The following is a 20421-nucleotide window of genomic DNA, read 5'->3' on the forward strand; positions in this document are numbered from 1 at the left end:
TTTAAGTGATCACTTTACACACGTGTAACATTTACCAATTCAACCCATTATTGACAACCACACTACTCAAACTCTTGGAAGTTCTATATATATGAACCAATTTTGAAAATAATATGAAAAATACTCCTATAATTGGAGATAATCCAGATTTGTGAACAAGTGTTTGGACACACTCAAAAGTTGTAAGTTGTTGTAAGTTAGTGAACTTATTTAAAACCCGACTTAAAGCCCAAGTTTTTTAGTAACATTTAAATTACCAACATTGAAATTCAAAAGAAAATTTTATAAATTTATTAAAATCTATGACTTTCGCTCAATATTCTGATTTCTCAACTCAGAAATATATCTTTTTCATACAATATATTCCTGTGACTTTTACACAATATATTATTTTTGGGAATTTTCGGGAGAATAAAAGGACCAAGTGGTTTTGAATTTTGGCAGAAGTAAGGATAAGATTTTAATACACACGAACGAGGCGATGCGGCGATACAAATATGTGAAAGAACCGAATAGATTACGAGTATAAATAAGTTTGTCACGACTATTTTCGATTTTATTGTCAATAATCGATGATATAATCGTACTAGAATGAACATCATTCCTCTTAAACGAAAGTTGGAAGCGAATTTATGTGTAATGCGATCATTCAAGTATGAAATTGAAATGTGCGGCAGCCATCATCCAATATCCGCAAAATACCCATTCAAAAAGGGTGCTAAAAACCACTTATATAATGGAGGTATAAATAATTGTAAAATGGAGATTATTAACAATTCGTATGAATTAAAAAAAAAACTCTATTTAATTTATTCAAAAATCTCGATATTGTTAAGGCCTTACTCGCAATTATAGAATTCGATTAGTGTCCGGCAATGCCGAAAGCCGAACGTCAGATCACGCCCAATTTTTTTTATAATACATATTGTTTTTATTTTTTATTTTAGAATACATATTTTTTAACTCCTTACCTTCCAATAACTGTTTTCTTTTCAAAACTATACATTTATTTCCAAGAAAATTTGTTTTTTCAATATAAAAAGTGTTTTAACCCGTAAAAGAAAAAAAACAATTACTTACGTAAAATGTTACCAGGGTTTAAAGAAAATTATGTTGCGATTTAAAGAATACTAAGCCTTAATTATTTTATACTTGAGAGTGGCCGGGTCAGGGCTCGTAATGATTGGCGGGTATGTATGAGATGTATGAATGTGGAAGAGGCGAAAAATGTGAAAAATTGAAAGACAGGGTTGTATGGCGTTCTATTCTCTCTGCCTACCCCTGCGGCGAAGCGGCGTGATGGTAAGTTAGTTTTAATTATTTTATAGCAAGGTGTGATGGGTTATGGTAGGTCATTGTATCATTTCAGACTGTCTCGTCGAGTAGTGTCTAGCCTTTGTTCTTGTTGAAACATTATTCCGTACATAATTGTGTCGCATTGTATTGTAGAGAAGTGTCCATGTATTTACGCTGTAATTAATTCTGTAGCCCTGCTCACGGTACACCTTTGGGTGGGCCATAAATTGATTCGTATTACGGGAATACGAACCAAAGCATTTCCATGTGAGCAAACAATGAATTGTAAAATCCACTTTGATGATTCAAATAGTAGAAAGATGAAAGTAGACTGAATGCAGTCGAAATGCGATCTCTCAGAAGAATGTGCGACAAAACGATGTATGATAAATGTACGAATGGTGAAATAAGGAAGGAATGCAAAGCTGAGATAAGCATTATCGATAAAATTAAGAAAGGTGTGTTGAGATGGTTTGGACATGTGGAGCGAATGAGTGAGGAAGGAACGGTAAAACAAATTTATGAGGCGAATGTTAGCGGGAAAAGAAGCAGAGGAAGACCGAGAAAAACATGGCACGATCAGGTATGCCAAATACTTGAAAGTGGTCAGGTTAGGAGTCGTAACAATCGGCGGGTATGTATGAGGAGATGCATGAACGTGGAAGAGGCGAAGAATGTTTGCAAGGACAGAGTGGTGTGGCGCTCTATTCTCTCTGCCTACCCCTGCGGGGAAGCGGCGTGATGGTTAGTTAGTTAGTTAGTTTAGAAAGTCTTCGAATATGTGGAATAAATGAAGATCTAAAATGCATAACGCCATATGGTCGTACCATGGTATTCATTTATTTTGGATGTATCCCTTGCAATGTTATAAAAATATCGAACCGAACTTCTGTTATCCGCTTAATTTTGGTTCTGAATGATAGATTAAGGAGAAAAATAAATGTTTTGTCGCATAAAGATATTCGAAAGCTGGCATAAAGGACAGTACAAATCTAAACCCTACGAGGGAAATAGTTCATTTTTCACTCTTTACGTTTTACAATGATTAAGTTACAATACAAAATACTGAAAAGGTCATTTAATTTTCATATTGCGACACGCTAAAATGTCGGGTTGTGGTCCCGTGGTTAGTGTCGCGGACTCTTGAGTCAGAATTTCCGGGTTCGAACACACTTTATCACAATTGATACCTATTTTTAATATTGAGCTGTCGAGGCTCACAGAAATAGTATGAAATTGAAGTATATTTGTGAATAATAAAGACACAAATATTTATCTTTTGAATATATTTTTTTTAAACCCACCAGAATACAGATCTCTGTTCATTTGACACCTATAAAATAAATTTCTGTGAATGCAAATGATACTTTGGTCATGAGAACTAGTTATTTTTTTAATAATCATAAAAATGAAAGTGACTTGTTGAATTTAATCGTGGAATTTCAATTACGTTCACCGCCGAGTAAAAATAAGCACAAATACAAAAATCCAATCAACAAAACCGTGTGGGTGGAGATTGGAAAGATCACATCGCGCTTTGACATCGACCCGCAGTAATTATCGGAGCCATCCGGGCGTGTAATCCATCATACAACACAAATACAAAAAATAACAAAATGGCCAGCGGGATGGTAGCACGAGGCCTTTATAATTGCTCCCAATCGCTAAAACAGATCGCGAATTAAACTGTGCGAACAACGCACAATGCGGTTATACGAAATGAAAATAATACACTGGCGTCACTAGATGGACACGCAGCCTTTTAGTCGGCTCATTAGGCCTCAATGCGAGCAAATTTGTTCAGTGTTGTGAGCGTATTTGCTCAATTATGCGAAACGATTGCGAAAATTGACGTGGCTTTGTAAGATGAGTGATGAATGACTAGTAATGTAATTATTTGTATTGATTACCTGTATAGTTTTATTCTCTATTTATTTTCATCGTATGTCTTTAAGGGGATATTCGCAAACACTGAATGCATTCCAACGGACACCCGAGAGGTCACATCTGTTCATTGAATATGTTTATTGAATTTTTTGTTTTTGTTTTTTAGAATATAGAAAAAAAAACTCCTTACCTTTTAATAACTCTTTTTTTAACCATATAATTATGTCGAAGAAAAACTTTTTTTTTTCAATGCGACAACAGTGTTTTAAGAAGAAAAAAAATTACGTAAAATGTTACCTGGATTTAGAGCAAACTAAGATGCAACTTAACGAATACTGGATATACATGATCTGAACAACACATTGGAACGCTACGTGCAGCGCAGTCAAGGGATAACTGGAGAAGTCATTGCTTCCACAAGGGTCACAACCCTCAGTAATGAGGAATAAGACGGAGAAGAAGAAGAAGAATACAATACAATATATCACAACTTTCACCACACATTTGTAAGTTTAAGCCTGATAAATGGGATTTATTATCTTAATATCCACAGTATGTATGTAAAAAAAACATGATGTATTTTCAAAGCTTCATTCAGGTAACTTGATACAATAAACACGACTATAATCTAGGTTGACTGACAGAACTACAGAATACATCTAGGATATACTGATCATACAATTTGCCGCAGCTCAACACCAGTTGACATTTTAAACTGTCAAAAAAAATACAAAAAAATAGATGTCAAACAAATCAAATACGGGATATGGGCGTAGGCGATAACAACCAGAGCGTCAGACATGTTGATTTGTTGAAAGAAGATAATAATAAGTACACAATCCGATGGACCAGACTAGAACGCCAGTTTGTAAAACGAAAAAAGAAAATAGACTTTCGTGGAAAGCAAGACATTTTATTTAAGTCTATGTAATATAATTTTGCATACATAGGATGTAGTTCAATGTAATGTAATTAATTATATGTATGAGAATATGATTCTATGTAATGAATTATACATACAAGAATACGTATTTTTGTAGAATAATTGACGTAGTGACGTAGTAATAAGTATTGAACAGAATCAATGTATTTTTTAATGGAAATTTGATGTAAATAAAAATCATATCGAACAAAACAAATGAAAACTCTTCAGAAACACACGATAATACCAATCAGATACAGAAGTCAGATGGTAGTGTGTTGAAATTATAAATAAAACATTTAATTATTACCACTTGAGTAATTTGGAAACTAAGTATTTTTTTTTACATTTTAATGTTTGTATTCAAACCCGTAGATGGAAGCATCTGTAGCTTCGAAAACTTGTCGTTACAAAATATAATACTCAAATTTATAATTGAATCATGTCCAACTACAATATGGATGCTGAAACAATAAATAACATTGTTTGTTGGTGTTTTCGATTTTTACTTCTCATTTATGTACTTAGTTTTCTTAACTACTATTCAAACTTAACTTGTCATTGATTTCTATTATTAAATCATTTTAAAAAAATAAGAAAAGATTTACGAAAAATTAATTCCCTTAAGTTCAGATATTCCTGTTATATGTAAGTAGCTGAGCAAAAGACGACTCTTTTACCTGGAAAACCGAATCACAAAACTTCAATAACGATTTCCGAAAGAATACCAACATGACGACAAATATAAAAGTTTTGTTTTCAATAGTCTTAGCTTCAAAACGAAATAACAAAAACACTAGTTTCAAGGGGTTTTCGTGGATGAATTTTCTTTTTTTTGTATCCAGCCAAAGTATGTTATGAAACCGAAACATATTGCATGGTAAAACGGGATGAGAGGCCGCTTCAAATAGTCACACACTGGCGGAAACATTTCACTCGTGAACGTTTTTAATTTAATCTACAACCCGACATGACAACTGCCACATCCATCCGAAATTGTTTGTTACAAAAAAATGATTCACCTTGACAGAGACTTCCTCGTCGACAGATAATATTTCCAATTTAAAATTCATCTCAAGTTTCAAGCACCTATTTTATTTTATGTAAGTAATATGTTTAAGCTATTATATTACACGACGAAATTGGGGATACAGTTTTCTTTAGAGGCTAAAATAAGTTTAGGTGTTTTTTAAATGTGATTTTTCCTTTTTTACTGTGGATAACTCGTTCGCTGGCAAGAACGCCCATGATTGACTTAAAAAATATATTTTGCCATCACAACATAGATGGAGAAGAATACGGAAGTCTGGGTATTTACAGGGCTTACGACCCATCATAGGTTAGTTTAAGTTATCACTTTATACACTAATAACATTTACCATTCTACCCAATATTGACAAGCACGCTACTCAATTTTTCGGAACTCATATATCACATGTTTCACACGTTCTTTCATGTGTGAGTTCTGGGTAGCATCTATGGTTGATTTGATTAAGCTTTATTTATTCAGCAGAGATCCTTACTTCAAATGTATGCTAGATCCTTGCCGAATTATTTCACCTAAACTGATCGCTTAAAGCAACCTATGACATGTTGTAAGCCAAGAAACGTAAGTGGAAAAACCCAGATTTGTGAACAAAGATTTAGACACACCTAAAATGTTACAAAAGTAGGTGTTTGACAAAAGGATTGTCATTCTTATTACGAACGACATTCCTTTCGGCGGTAAAATCAAGGATCATTAACAATTTACATAGCAGAAACAATTACCTTTACGTTTGTGCAATAGTACAAATAAATATCCTAACACAACAATCAAATTCCATCAAATAATGACAACAAAAAACACTAATTTATAATAATTTCTGAAATTTCTAATACCTTTGATTAATTTTTAATACCTTCGAATCGCATCTAAAAATGTGTATTTTTAAAGCCTTTTTTAAGACACCCACCGTCTTTAATACGGATAAAGGATTAGGACATGAAATGAAATTTTGTTTTTTTCTAATACCTTTAAAAATCATTGTTGGTAGGATTTAGAAACTAAGCTGTACCAAGCATTTTTGGGAGGATTAAAATCAGTCCTACTCGCTCCCACATATTACGTGATACCGCGTCCGAGAGAGACAAATTAATATGATTTTTATTTTCTGAATTACGCGTTACACATAGGAAACCACGCGTGGTATCTTCTTACTCGGGGTAATCCGTACAATAATTTGACTTAGCTATGAAGCCTGTCAAGTTGCAGCTACAAGGAGCAGCGCTGGCTGACGTAATACGACCTTATTAAGTAGGCAGGTTTCACAAACGCTCCGAGCGATAGAAATGCAGAGAAATTATAGTAAGCCTAATCACAATAATCACAATCGAATCCAAAATCATTGCAATGAATTGAATCGGCAGTAGCTTTATTATGTGTTCGGTTAATTTAATTTTGATTTAGCAATGAAATTTTATATCTCTATTATTAGTGCTGTATGACATTGATGTTGTATGTTAGCACCGCACTAAGTAGCATGCCTTAAAAAAAACAATAAAAAAAGGATTTCATTAAAAAAAGTTATGATAAGTTAGAATCAATTGCACTTTTTTTCAAATTTACAAGTATTCAGATTTATGAAGAAACATCAATAATATAAAATGATATGCATCGTAATTTCAATGTTTTTCTTTATACAGATTTTTCGTTACAAGCTCAAACTATAATATTACTGAATACTATTTATTGATTTAGTATTCACCTAGTGGAATGACATGTTGTTTTTTTTTAAATTAAACAAGAAAAAATAATTCCTTTAAAAAAATTTTTTACTATTCACTTGTAGATGAAAACATCTGTAGTTTTACAAACTAGTCGTGAGTAATGAAATAAAACTCACTAAATATCGCCATACATTTATACCGTCTTTATTTTATTGTGTATTTCAGTGTTATTTTTCATTCAGCATGTTCTATGTAGATGCTAAACAGCAAGATTACGGCTTGACTGATTCTAGCTTTAGTTTTTTCATCACAAACTCAACAATAATTTCGTAGATTCTGTATAGTTTGTAGATTATTCGTCGTCGAACAGGGTAAATCCAGACGTCGATCATTCATCCATTAAAAGGAAAATCTCGGTTTATGTTCGTACACCCCTGTAACTAAAAATACCTCACTGGCGGTGAGCGGATAGGGGTGCGATCCGGAGGGGGAGGGGTATAGGATGCTGCGGAATGCGTCACCGGCGATGACGTCACAATCCCGATCAAACCCCGTGATAAAACTAATATGTAAACGAAATTAGATTACGCTCGGCTGATGTGATTTCTCGGAAGCTATTTTTTACTCGATATTATCCTCAAACGATGTCAGAATGAATGCGTTTTGATCAAAGCTCAGTAATGGGTTGAAGGAAGAGTCCCTCCTCGCCAAATTACGGCCCATAAAGGATTAAATGATACATAGTGTATATATAATCATCAGGATAATAGCAATAAGACTGGATGAAAGGTAGTTTAGAATTGCAAAAACGTTAGGTAAAAATTACAACTTGATCGATAGAGGTTATGTTGGAAGGTTAAATATAATAACATAATAACGAAATAAATTAGAAAAGTAGAGCATTAATCTACAAAATAGCACATTCACCTAAATGCTACCTCCTTTTCTTTTGGAAAACGCGTTTTTCTATATGTAAAAAAATATATAAATTTATGGTTCTATTTTATATTTATTGAAATTTCGTATAATTGCGTAAAAGTTGTAAATGTATCAGAATAGCAACAATTAAGATGTTTACAACATTTTGAGTGTGTCCAAATACTTGTTCACAAAATCTGGATTATCTCCAATTACAGGAGTTATTTTCATATTATTTTTTGACATCTCATCAAAGATGAAGAAGAATATGGAAGTCTGAGCATTTATTATATTTTTTAGCCCCGTAAATGCCCAGACTTCCATATTCTTCTTCATCTTTGATGAGATGTCAAAAAATAATTAAGAGGTTCGTTATTTAAATGATAGAAAAATGTCCTACGACGCCGCGTGAGATACGAATGAAAGATAATAGTCCATTGTACTATATACTACATATTGTTTATTGAAGACTATAAAATATGATATTTAATACTAAAATAATAATAAAACACAATGAGATTTTTTTTTAAATGACAAACGTATGCATGAATATTCTTAGAGTTCAATTTATTTTTAGTGTAGGCATTTTAATGTTAAGTTTATGTATGTATTGATCGATAAACAATAGAAATGTTTGTGGAAGGAGTGCATATTGTGTACACAGTGTACTGTGTACTATTCCTACCTGTGTTTGTACCGACTTGAATACCACTCGCATCAGAAGACATCCGTGGGAGTTAGTAATGCACATACAATGCAGAGTGACACCACGAATGATGCAATATTTATCATCAAACTATGTGCGCTAATTTACAATTTCCCGCACAACTAACAACTCATCGGTGAGATAAAAATTGCCGCGGATGTTATATTTAACTAATGTTATTTAATAATGTGTTTCAGGAAAAGAAAACAATGGAAAAAATGAAGAAACGTGAAACGACATACGAAATTGAATTCTATCAGCATAGAAGGAAGAAATTTTGCTTAAAACGTCAAGAAATTATATTACGGTACGTAAATACATTTAAAAAAAGGTTAAACTTTTTTTTCTTCAAAAAAGTCTACAGAGAAGGCACTGCACCTAACGTGTGAGTGACTCCTTGAACATTACATATTTACTAGTTTAATAATGGCAAAAATGGCAGGGGAGTGCCTACCATATAGGCAGAAAACAGTGCCTATCCTAACTTACCCGCGTGACATATAAAAACGCAACGAGTACCTACCCTACCTTACTGAGTAGAACCAGCTTACCTTACTACCTACCTCTACTGCCTACTCGGCTGTCAAAAATTTAAAACACAGTAAGGGACATTTTTTGCAGTACGTTTTTTTTTTGCATTTATGGACTAAGTAGACTCTACTTAGTCCATAAATGCAAAAAAAAAACGTACTACAAAAAAATGTCCCTTACTGTGTTTTAAATTTGGACAGCCGTACTCTCATTAATTTTCTATGCAAGCCACTGAAAAATGGTACATAAAGTTTATAAAATAAATAATACAAAAACATTGTTTTTAACCACTTTTATTATTAGTATTCCAACCGGTTTCGACAAGCACCTTTTCTTTGGGAATGGATACGTACGTATCCATCTCTATTTGCATTGATGTTGGTTGGATAGTTGAAATAATAGTAGGTACCAAAAATAAAAGTGGTGAAAAAATATTTTTCTGGTTTATTTGTTTCATAAATTGATAAATAAAATGTGCCGCAATGTGCAATACTTTCTTCTAGTTAAAATGTCAAGAATTGTATTAAGCAGATACTATTTGCCAGACAAATAAACTAGGTACCTATACAGGTAGAAAAGGTACTTGAATTGATTACGAAGGAAATTTTCCATTACTTAAACACTCGTTTGGAAACGGATTGTATTTAAATATTGAACAGGAGAAAGTGCCCGTACCAAAGTCGCGTTGCTAAATAAATGTTCCAATAAAGATGTCCGTAAAATAAAACGAGACTTTTAGTTGACTTTACGTTTTGCTAATTACGTAAGTATTTTCAAGCAAAAATCCGAGATATCCACGTTGTATTTCCAATATTTACTCATTTTTATTATTATTATTTTCGTATATTTTTTTAAAATTATATTCTAGTTATAAACATTAAATAATGCTAAAGTGCAACTTTTTCATATTTCCTAGAAAATCCTTAAAATACTTGATAATAAAGTACTGCAACCGAGCACTTAAAATCAGAGTGTAACATATCGCTCATTCCTTTCAAGAACGTCATAAATCAAAAATCGTCAATTTTCAGTTGTATATGTTTTCAACATGTTTTCCTATCCCAGCAAAAGAGGCATATTTTTAATTTAATATTTACCCGCTACAGGGAAGAAAATGTTGTTTTTTGCATTTTGAAGAAAAGGTATGGTTTAATTATTTTTTTAAACATACTAAATATTTTTCAAATGGAGAAAAAAACTTCAGGTTTTACCTAAAAAGATCTGTTGAACAGTAAAAAAATCAATAAGTGGCTTGATATTTATTTTTAATACATTGTATTATATTTTTAATCTTTAAAAACGTTCTCCTGAAAAATCAAGTTTTTTGATTTATGACGTTCTTGAAAGGAGTGAGCGATATGTTATATTGATAGGTGAATTAACTGAACGATGTACAATTTTTTTTGGCAATGGCTTTTTCCATTGGGAAATACTTAAATATCATTGTTATATTTACACATTCAAATATGTGCTTTCTAAATTTTTACATTTGAATAAGCGTTGTATGAATATATTGGCATGTCGGTTTTTTCAGAGGGGCGTTTATTTATTATCGACAATGCTAAAAAAATGCTTACTACCCAAAAAATGTATCCATTTTTTATATGAATAAGTACCCGTTATAAGTTAAGTGTATTTAATGTGAAGAACAATTAATTTAAAGAACTGCTCAAAGCTAATTGACAGTGGAAATATCACCCACTAATTTAAATACTTTTTTTTCGTTCGTTCTTGAGTGTATTTTATTTAGGGACAATCAGAGACAAGAGAGAACAAGAAAATAAACTGAAATATTATACATAAAACATTACAACATAGCTGGGCTAGTTTTCTTTCATAAACAACCACAGCGTGCGAATTTTAGTTCTTACATCATAAACAATTACAACAAAAACAAAAACAAAAAACAAGAAAAGGAAGTACGTAGGTATTTCAAATTACTAATGACATAGATCTGTCAGCGTTCTACCCACAAAACCACCGTCTAAAGACGACCATTTAAACTAAAGAAATATTAATGACCACTTTCATTAGTTTTTTTTTATCCATTTAATGGTTTTTATTGTGTTTGGCAAATGATATTAAGTTCCTGATATCTAAATGTAGTGGTTAGCGCTTTTAGTAAGTAAATATTCACCTTAATATTCATGTAAAATAACCATGGACTAGTACTGAGATGTAGGATTAATCACCTTGCTTTGACGTAATTAACGATCAAGATAATATTGCGCCCATGCGATACAGTGCCCTATGCACCATTAGATGCAGATAAAGTTCAGAATAATAATAAAAATAATAATAAGGGTAGGTACGTGATGATGGTACGAATGACACTGACCTTCCTTGAAAATTAAAACGTCTTGAAAGCTCGCACATTAATTTCAAAGTCACAATAAACTTTTCTGACAAACAAAACAATTTTTGATGTAAGTTAAATATCACACACGAATTAAGTAAATACCACTCCATACAATAACGAGGAAAACTGTTCCCCGTTTCACATTGTGAAGGCGTCTGGCATTCTGAACAATCGAAATTATAATAAAAGTGAAATAAATACAAACCACTTGATAAAAATATCGTATCAATATTCTGAGACTCTTTAAATACATCTAGAAATAAAACGCCCCTTTTTGCTCGTGTTTATATAATTCCTGTTTTCGAAAATTCTTTCCTGAAGGGGATCGGGATAACCCCACGAAAAACAGGCGGATGTACAAGTAAAAAAAATATGTATCTGCTTACAATGCTTTGCGCTTTGTTAAAAGGGACGTTTCATTTATGAGGGTAGTGAAATTTTGCTTAGAAATCGTGCGTGACTTTTACGTGTTCGTACATTTAGGGATACGGCGAGGCGATGTGATGATTATTCGGAAGGGAATTGAGGGAAAACCGGGACGAAGAGCGCGAAGGGTGTGAAGGTCCCTTAGAGTGAGTCACGGGGTTTTCTTCCCTCCGAAATGAAGAAGGAATATACATCCGACTACTCCCTCCCTTACACTGTTATGTCGCCCTACGATTTGGTACGTAGATATGTATTTATATGGCGTGTCACAATATCGTTAAAGTGCGTGCTCGGTCAATTTATTAATATTTCACTAAACTTAAAATTCGGCTTGAATTCTGAACTGTTATGGATTGTAAACGATAAAATTCCGGTGAAATATTAAAGGGTATTCAAAATAGGCCCTTTGATTTTAAAAATTACTCTACGAAATAGAAAACCTCACAGCAATGAAAAGGCATACTTACACACATTAACAACTTTGCAATTATTTTTTCAGTCAACGGTGAATGGTTGTTTTTATCGTTTTAGCTCCAAAGGGACAAATAATACCGTCAAAAGGCGAAATAGTTGTCACGAAAATAAACAATATAAGTAATAACACTTAAATTTCGTCTTTAATATATCTTTATTGAGGTAAAAGTGATATATATTAATAAAATACAATTTATATACATATCGCTCACTGCTTTTAACAACGTCATGTATCAAAAAACTTGATTTTTCAGATTGTTTTTAAAGTTTAAAAATATAATAAAATGTATTAAAAATAAATATCAAGCCATTTATTGAACTTTTTACTGTGCAACAGACCCTTTTAGGTGATTTTTTTCTCTCTAATATTTAGTATATTTAAAAAAATAATTAAACAATATATTTTCTTCAAAATCCAAAAACCACCCTTTCTGCCCTGTAGCGGATAAATATTAAGTTAAAAATATGCCGCTTTTGCTGGGATATGGTACATTTTCTGGACATTTCGAAAACATGCACAACTGAAAATTGACAATTTTTTATATATGACGTTGTTGAAAGGAGTGGTCGATATGTGGCTATAGAAATCTAAATTGGTTCCCGACACCAATTACTGGTCAATTATATGAACATTACTCTTGATTAAAGGCGCCTGGTACGTGACTATAGTATATATTACCTATTAAGAAAGGGAAAACTGCCTACAAATATGTAACATACCTATGTATATGGGTATGTACTAAACACTATTTATGGGAGATCCATCAATCAAAAGATATGCCATTATTAAAACATAAAAAAATAAAGTATGTCCGCCTCCGTGGTGTTATAGTTAGCGTGTTTTGTTTACCGTGCTAGAGGTCTTGGGTTCGATATCTTGGGGGGGGGTTTAAAATATTTTTTTTTATTTTTTTATTTTTTTTATTTAACTTCATGTACAGAAAATAAAAAGTACATTGGCGGGCTTATTGCTAAAAAGCAATATCTTCCAACCGACCAAAGACGGACTAGTGATATTGATCAAAACGTTTGATACCATATATAGCCGTTTGCAATCAGTGGGCAGATAGTACTTGAACATTTAAAAAAACATAAATTACAAATTGACATTTAAAAAGAAACATAAATTAACAAAAGACGATAATAAGGAGGGCAAAGGAAGAAGGGAGTTTAGGGAAGGAGGTAGAGGGAGAAGGTTTGATCGACAGTTAGGATTCTAATGACAGATAGTAATGTGTAAATAGTGATTTTACACTCTAATGTTCATTTAATATAACCCTGGACTGGTCCCTGAAGCGCAGGAGTGATCACATTGCCTTCACGTACGTTACAATCAAGATAAAACTGCGTCAATATGATGCAGTGCCCTATGAACCATTGGGTACGGATACGGGTGAGGAGAAGAATCTAGAATTACCTAACGTTCAAGTGACTCTGAAATCTAGCTACAGCTTATGCAACACCGCTTATATGGCCCTACTTAGCCTTCAACTTAATTAGTTTTATAGCCGTTTCCTATTTGGAAGTGGATTCACTATTTTTTGTATTTTTATAGTTACATGAATTTCGTGTAATTCATGAGTAAAAATTCAAAACAAAAACACTTGCTATCTCGATAAAGGCATCATTTCATAATCTAGTTGTATAAATTATTAAGTGAATTTTATAATTGATAATAGTCTTTTTCCACCCTTCATCAACGTTAAAGGGTAAAACGGGATATTGCTGCCACTCGCAAATCACTCATACATCATACTCCGCGGACATTGTTTTTACAAACGTTTTTTCGGATTGGAAAGGCTAGTATATAACGGCCTAAAAGCCCTGGGAGGCAGTAGGGAGGGGGGGCTAAGATGTGGACGATATATTTTTATTCCTTCCCCCTGTGTATTAGGGGACATTCTTGCATTCTTGCAATTCCCTTTCTCCAATCCTGTCGACAAGAAATTTCGACAGGAGGAGGGGAGGGTGGTGGCGCAGACTAAAAAAGGTTAAGAAGTTGACTAAAAAAGGTTAACCTGTGGTCTAACCGAAAAAATTGCCAATACCCTCAAGCATTTTATTTCAGTGCCAAATACTATATTGTTATATTATCTAGACCGTTTACATTACGAGATAGAGCTAGATATTAAGGTGCAAAGTGTAAAGGATAGGAATATATGGACTCTTGAATATTTTTTACAGATACTTTGTGGCACGTTTTATAAAACGCTATAAAATAAAACTAGAACTTTGTTTTTAACCAATTTTATTTTTGGTACATGTCTATCCCTGAAGATGGCAAGGTTCTTGTCGAAATCGGTTGAAGAAAAGATCTTCTGCTTCTAACCCCTTATCCGCACCCAATGGTGCATAGGGCACTGCATCGTATTGACGCAGTTTTATCTTGACCTCGATACTTACACGAAGGTAAGGTGATAACTACTGCGCTTCAGGGACCAGTACAGGGTAATATTAAATAAATATAAGAAAGTAAAATCACAAAAAATAACCCTGGGAATCGAACCCGGGACCTCCAACTACACACGCTAACCATTACACCTCGGAGGCGGACGACCAAGAACGAGCAATGAAGACAACTTTAAAAAATATTTTATCTAAAAAAGTTTTATTTTATAAAGTTATATATGGACTTAATCATCTCTTTTGTACTTTAATGGCTGTAGTTTTCAATTGAACAGGTCTGATAATAGGTCACTTTATATTTAAACCGAGTATTTTCCTATGAAATACATAACTTTGTTCTTATAACATCGGATAATATAAAACAGTTCAATACTCGATAACTAGCCTATGTTACAATAATTAAAGAAAACACTTTGTTTTTTACCACTTGAGTTTTATTATAGACTACTCAAGTGGTAAAAAAGTGTTTTCTTTAATTATTGTAACATGTCTTACCACAAAGTTAATGCCGAAACAATAAATAAAATAGCCTATGTTACATTGTCTACTTACCTGTTGACCATTTAAAAGAACAAAAAAAATGCAAGGCTTGACCCATGTTTAAAACTGTGCAAAACAATCGCTGGAAATGAATGTTCTTGAAGGTGAATGCACTTAGTAGAAGGTAAAAATGCTTATTTTCAAGAACATTTTTTTTCATTCGGTCCATAATATTTACCGACATGACAGGCATCCGACATTAAAATATAATGTGTAATCTCAATTTAAAATCAAATAAGAATCTATGTAGATTGGTTCTGCGTTAAGTTAAGTAAGTTTTGATTGGATGACAACAAAGTTATCCGAAAGTCAATAGAAGTAGTGATGGGCGATATAAAAAAAATCTTTCAAATAAATCGTTACTTAATTCGGTTATTGTTATTACCTACGAACCGAAAAGGCACACAACTGTTCAATCGATATCTTAGATACAGTGCAAAACTGCAAAATCTTTAGTTTTCTTCGGACGTTACAAAGCTTTTAAGCATTCTTACTTAACACATATTTTACGGCATGCACATATTTGTGCGTTTCAGAAACATGTTGAGGCGGTATGCACATATTTATGCGTTTCAGAAACATGTTAGCGCTGTGTGCACATATCGCTCACTCGTTCAACAACGTTATATATATGAAAAATCGTCATTTTTCAGTTGTGCATGTTTTCGGAATGCCCAGAATATGTTCTATATCCCAGCAAAAGCGGCATATTTTAAACTTAATATTTACCCACTACAGGGCAGAAAGTGTTGTTTTTGCATTTTGAAGAAAAGGTATTCTTTAATTATTTTTTTAAATATACTAAATATTTTTCAAATGGAGAAAAAACCTTCAGGTTTTACCAAAAAAGATCTGTAGCACAGTAAAAACTTCAATTAGTTGCTTGATATTTATTTTTAATACATTGTATTATATTTTTTAACTTTTAAAACGTTCTCCTGAAACATCAAGTTTTTTGATTTATGACGTTCTTGAAAGGAGTGAGCGATATGTGTGTGTTTCAGAAACATGTTGACGCTGTATGCACATATTCGTGCGTTTCATGAAGAAACATGTTGAGGTGGTGTGCACTTCGGTTACCTTCAATTTCATATACAAAAAAAAACACGACTTAAACGTCTAATTTCTTGTCATGTGTGCTTTGCTGTGTAACGGATAGGTCTCACTATTTAATAGATTTATATTATCCACTGACACTTCGTGATGGAATTGCATTTTTAATTTATTATTAGATTAAAACCAATATTTTTAGCTTTTCCACTTTTTTATTTGACCAGCGACCGGGTTTCGTCGTTACCGACATCATCACCAGTCTGATGATGTCGGTAACGACGAAACCCGGTCGCTGGTCAAATAAAAAAGTGGAAAAGCTAAAAATATTGGTTTTAATCTAATAATAAATTAAGGTCTCACTATACTAGGAAAATACTATCGATTATTTTCTGCCATCATTCTTACGATGCGAACTAATATCGCCCTCGTCTGATTACATTTCATTAACAAACTTTAACGTCACCAATGTGTTAGCTCGCTTAATCCACATTCTCTCCCCGATGTGGCGCATAGTTTTGCCTCTTTTCAAGTCAAGTCAGCGTTCCATTGTTAAGACTAGGATTACCGACGAATATCCGAATAATACGAATAAACAAAGCCAGGGCGGTGGGAACCTGATGTATAATAAAAGGGACTCGTGATATAAGAGGCACGACTGCTCTCGTGAGGCGTGCGGAGATCTTTGCCTAGCCAACTGAATATGCAACCGTTGTGACCATGGGATAAGTCAGTACATAAAAGAATAGGTATAATATAATCTTACATTACTCTTTTTTGACATCTCATCAAATATGAAGAAGAATATGGTAGTCTGGGCAATTACGGGGCTGACGACCGTCATAGGCTGGTTTAAGTGATCACTTTACAAACGTGTAACATTCACCAATTCTACCAATGATTGCCAACCACACTACTCAAATACTTGGAAGTTCTACATATATGAACCAATTTTGAAACATTATTCTTGAATCACTAGAACTTCACTACAGACATCTATTGGTGAGATGAAAAGAAGCTTTTTATTGAGCAGAAACTCTTTTATTAGTATGTGAGGTCCGAATCCTGGATTATAATCACACACGTAAGAAAAGCCAGAAAATATCATTTTCATTTTTATTATTTAAGCTTATAATTTGACCAGATAATTTATTTACAACATTTTGAGTGTGTCCAAATACTTGTGAACACTGATTTGGACACACTCAAAATGTTGTACTTACATTACTACATTATCTGAAGAATAAACGATAGTACCGAGCACAATTTAAGCTAAAACTTCACCCCATTCAAATTAGGTATACTTATAATACATACAAGTTATTAATCATGACATTCGTTTGAAAATGCCGTAACAAGGCGAAATAATTGTGACAATTTTTTTGTGTTTTTTAACAATAAAATACAATTTAGTACACTCAAAAAATCAGTGTTTGATTTTAACATTTAATATATAAATTAAAACGGAGTTCTACAAATCAAACGCCAAATCTATAAATATCATCATAACCTTTTTTTGTTCCGATTGCAACCTTAATTAAACCAAGTTTTCTAATTTGAACCACCCAGCTGGTCATTTTATTAATTGAATCAAAAATAAAACTTCGGGTGGCCAAGCACAGTAACTTTTTTATTCGGTTTATTTTTCAAATGCGGTATATTGTTCGTTTTCATCATTCTGAAACGAAAATAATCAAAATGTTATATTAGAAATATGAAATTGAATATTTTGTACTGGTGATTATTAAAAAACCGTCGAATTTAATTGAATTTGTCCTTGCTGTCTTCACTGAAATATAACAATAGGAATTTACTATATAATATTACAATCATACGTCGCTTCAATGAAACTGTATGACGTCATAACATTAATACGGGTAGTCACTTCCAGGTAAATAATAAGTCAGCCGAAATTTATGAGCGTAAGAATAATTTTGGTGTAATAAAAAAAATTGTATATGTTTGTTCTCTATACCTACGATTGGATCTCCCAAAGATCTTCAAACCCTTTTCCGCACCCCAATGGTGCATAGAGCACTGCATCATAAAAACGCAGTGTTATCTTGATCGTTAACACATGAAGGAAAGGTGATCAGCCCTCCGCTTCAGGTACCAGTCCAGGGTAAAAAAATAAGATAAAATAATCTCTCAATGATAGTAAAAACAAATACCGTACGTCACGGATTAAAACGCATTACCGAAATATTGACAATTTTTTTAACGTCTACAAAACGCTTTAGAAAAAAAGAGACATTATTTATTAAATTTACTATATTCAAAGACATCTTAATATTATTATTACTATTAAATTCAATTGCGACTTCACGAGTCATTTTAAATATTTTAATTTAAGAGTTTATTTAAAAAAAAAAATACATTAATTCATAAGTGTATTTGATGGTAAATTCATTAAATTTTTGACTTAAACCCCAATATATTGATATAAATATTTAATAAGATAATTTAATAACAAAAACAAATACAATTTATTCACATACTTATACCATAAAAATATTCAGAATCACTCAGATTGACTGAAAATACTAAAAAAACATATTTAAAAAGATAAATAATATTTAACATTATCTGTTTAATCAGTGCTTTAATGTTTAAAATACTCCACCAGGATAAAAGTGAACCTTTTTGCATTCGTTTTGCAAATGTATTTGATTTTATCATTAGTTACTTAATAATAAAAATTCTGGTAGTTTTAATAATTTCAGACATAAACCATAAATAAGTCAATTATATATGGATACCTTTTGATCAACAAATTTCACCAATTTTAACGTTTTCTTTCTAAAAATACAATGAAGTGTAAGCAACTTTTACTTTTTAAATCGATACTATAAGCAAATTAGTCATCTTATATCGCGGCTGACATTTTTTTTACATTTTTTGAAAAATAATTTCAATTAAACGGTAGGTTGGTGCGTCTTTCTAAGTTAGTAAAAAGATAAAAATTACCGAATGAAATATTTAGATTTTGTGATACTTCAAAGTTAGGCGAAATGTGATTTTTTTATAAACTCCATATTTTGATGGTTGCAAATTATCTCATAATGATCATGTTTTTTTTTATTATTTTATTTAAAATATATACTTCATACTATTATCTAACTTCATAATATCAATCGATATTTAATATTTTAAAAATATATGTGCGTGTACGCGCAAAACTACACTGCGTATACTGTGTCAAAAAGAAATACGCAATAAATAAAACGCTTATTTATATCCAATAAAATAGAAAGGATAATTATTGAGAATCCGGTTACATGAACACAAATAATATAAACTTACCATTCTGTTGATCTCTACTAGAATTTAAAAATCGCATTTTAACCATGAAACATACTGACACCTCGCACTTGGATATATTATAATTTACTCCACTAAACGAATAAATAATCTGCAGATAGTAACAGATTTAATTTAATGCATCACAAAACACTGTAACAATCACATTTCGGCGGTACATTATTTGTTTTGATACAGCAAAATTAATTTCACTTCGAGTACACAGCTGTCAGTGTCAATATTATATTTCACGGATAATTTCCAAAGTAACCGAGATTTCGGACCATTTCACCACTGATAAATTAACCAATGCGATTATTTTCACGTTAGGTAATTACATTCGTCGAATATTTCTTTGAAATTACGAATTTTATTTCGATCAAACTAGCGGCATGACAGGCGCGCACGACGGACTTCAAGCAATGATTTTATTTGGAGTGAAGTGCGCCGCAAATCGAAATGCGAATTTCGTGATTCGGAGTTTGGACGCTAGGGGCAAAAGAGCGCTAAATTATTTGTGGTTCAAATGTTGTAATATTTCCCTTAATATTAAAAGAAATATGATATTTCATTCAAATATTTTATAAAGTTTTTGGTAATTTTCCATTTTACGTTTGATTTACCTGTTGAACTATTGTATTATGTTTTAAAAGTTGATAAAAGATTTGTTTTTGCTGCACTTAAAAGGCTTCGTTATTCAATAAATCGATTAAGCCTTTATTTTGTATATACTTACATACATACCTACAGGAGAACCGGTAACTAGATACATATTTTTCGTCAGTGTCAAGGGGCTTGTAAACGATCAAAAAATTTCAGCCCTAAGATTGCCGGCAAAAAGTCGCTGTTTTTTTATGCCTAGATTTAAAACTGTGTGCTCAGTCATATTTGTATGCC

At 32.3% G+C, this 20421-nt stretch overlaps 1 protein-coding gene across 12 annotated transcripts in view; it reads right to left on the reverse strand.

Annotated features, from left to right (window-relative positions):
- Nucleotides 1–20421, reverse strand: part of LOC148310996 (uncharacterized) — a 154297-nt gene that overhangs the window by 118101 nt on the left and 15775 nt on the right. For 3 of the 12 annotated variants that reach the window (XM_088257511.1, XM_088257508.1, XM_088257507.1), the window contains exon 1: nt 19528–19948. The exons of the other annotated variants lie outside the window; for them this stretch is intronic. In XM_088257511.1, coding sequence (XP_088113637.1) covers nt 19528–19573 — 46 coding nt within the window. In that variant the 5' untranslated portion in view covers nt 19574–19948. Of the gene's footprint in view, nt 1–19527; nt 19949–20421 lie in introns of those variants that run through there. 12 annotated transcript variants of the gene reach the window in all.

This window comes from Brachycentrus maculatus, unplaced genomic scaffold (genome assembly GCF_059751285.1).
Source record: "Brachycentrus maculatus isolate JH-2025_06_01 unplaced genomic scaffold, ASM5975128v1 h1tg000081l, whole genome shotgun sequence".
Taxonomy (NCBI): Eukaryota; Metazoa; Arthropoda; class Insecta; order Trichoptera; family Brachycentridae; genus Brachycentrus; species Brachycentrus maculatus.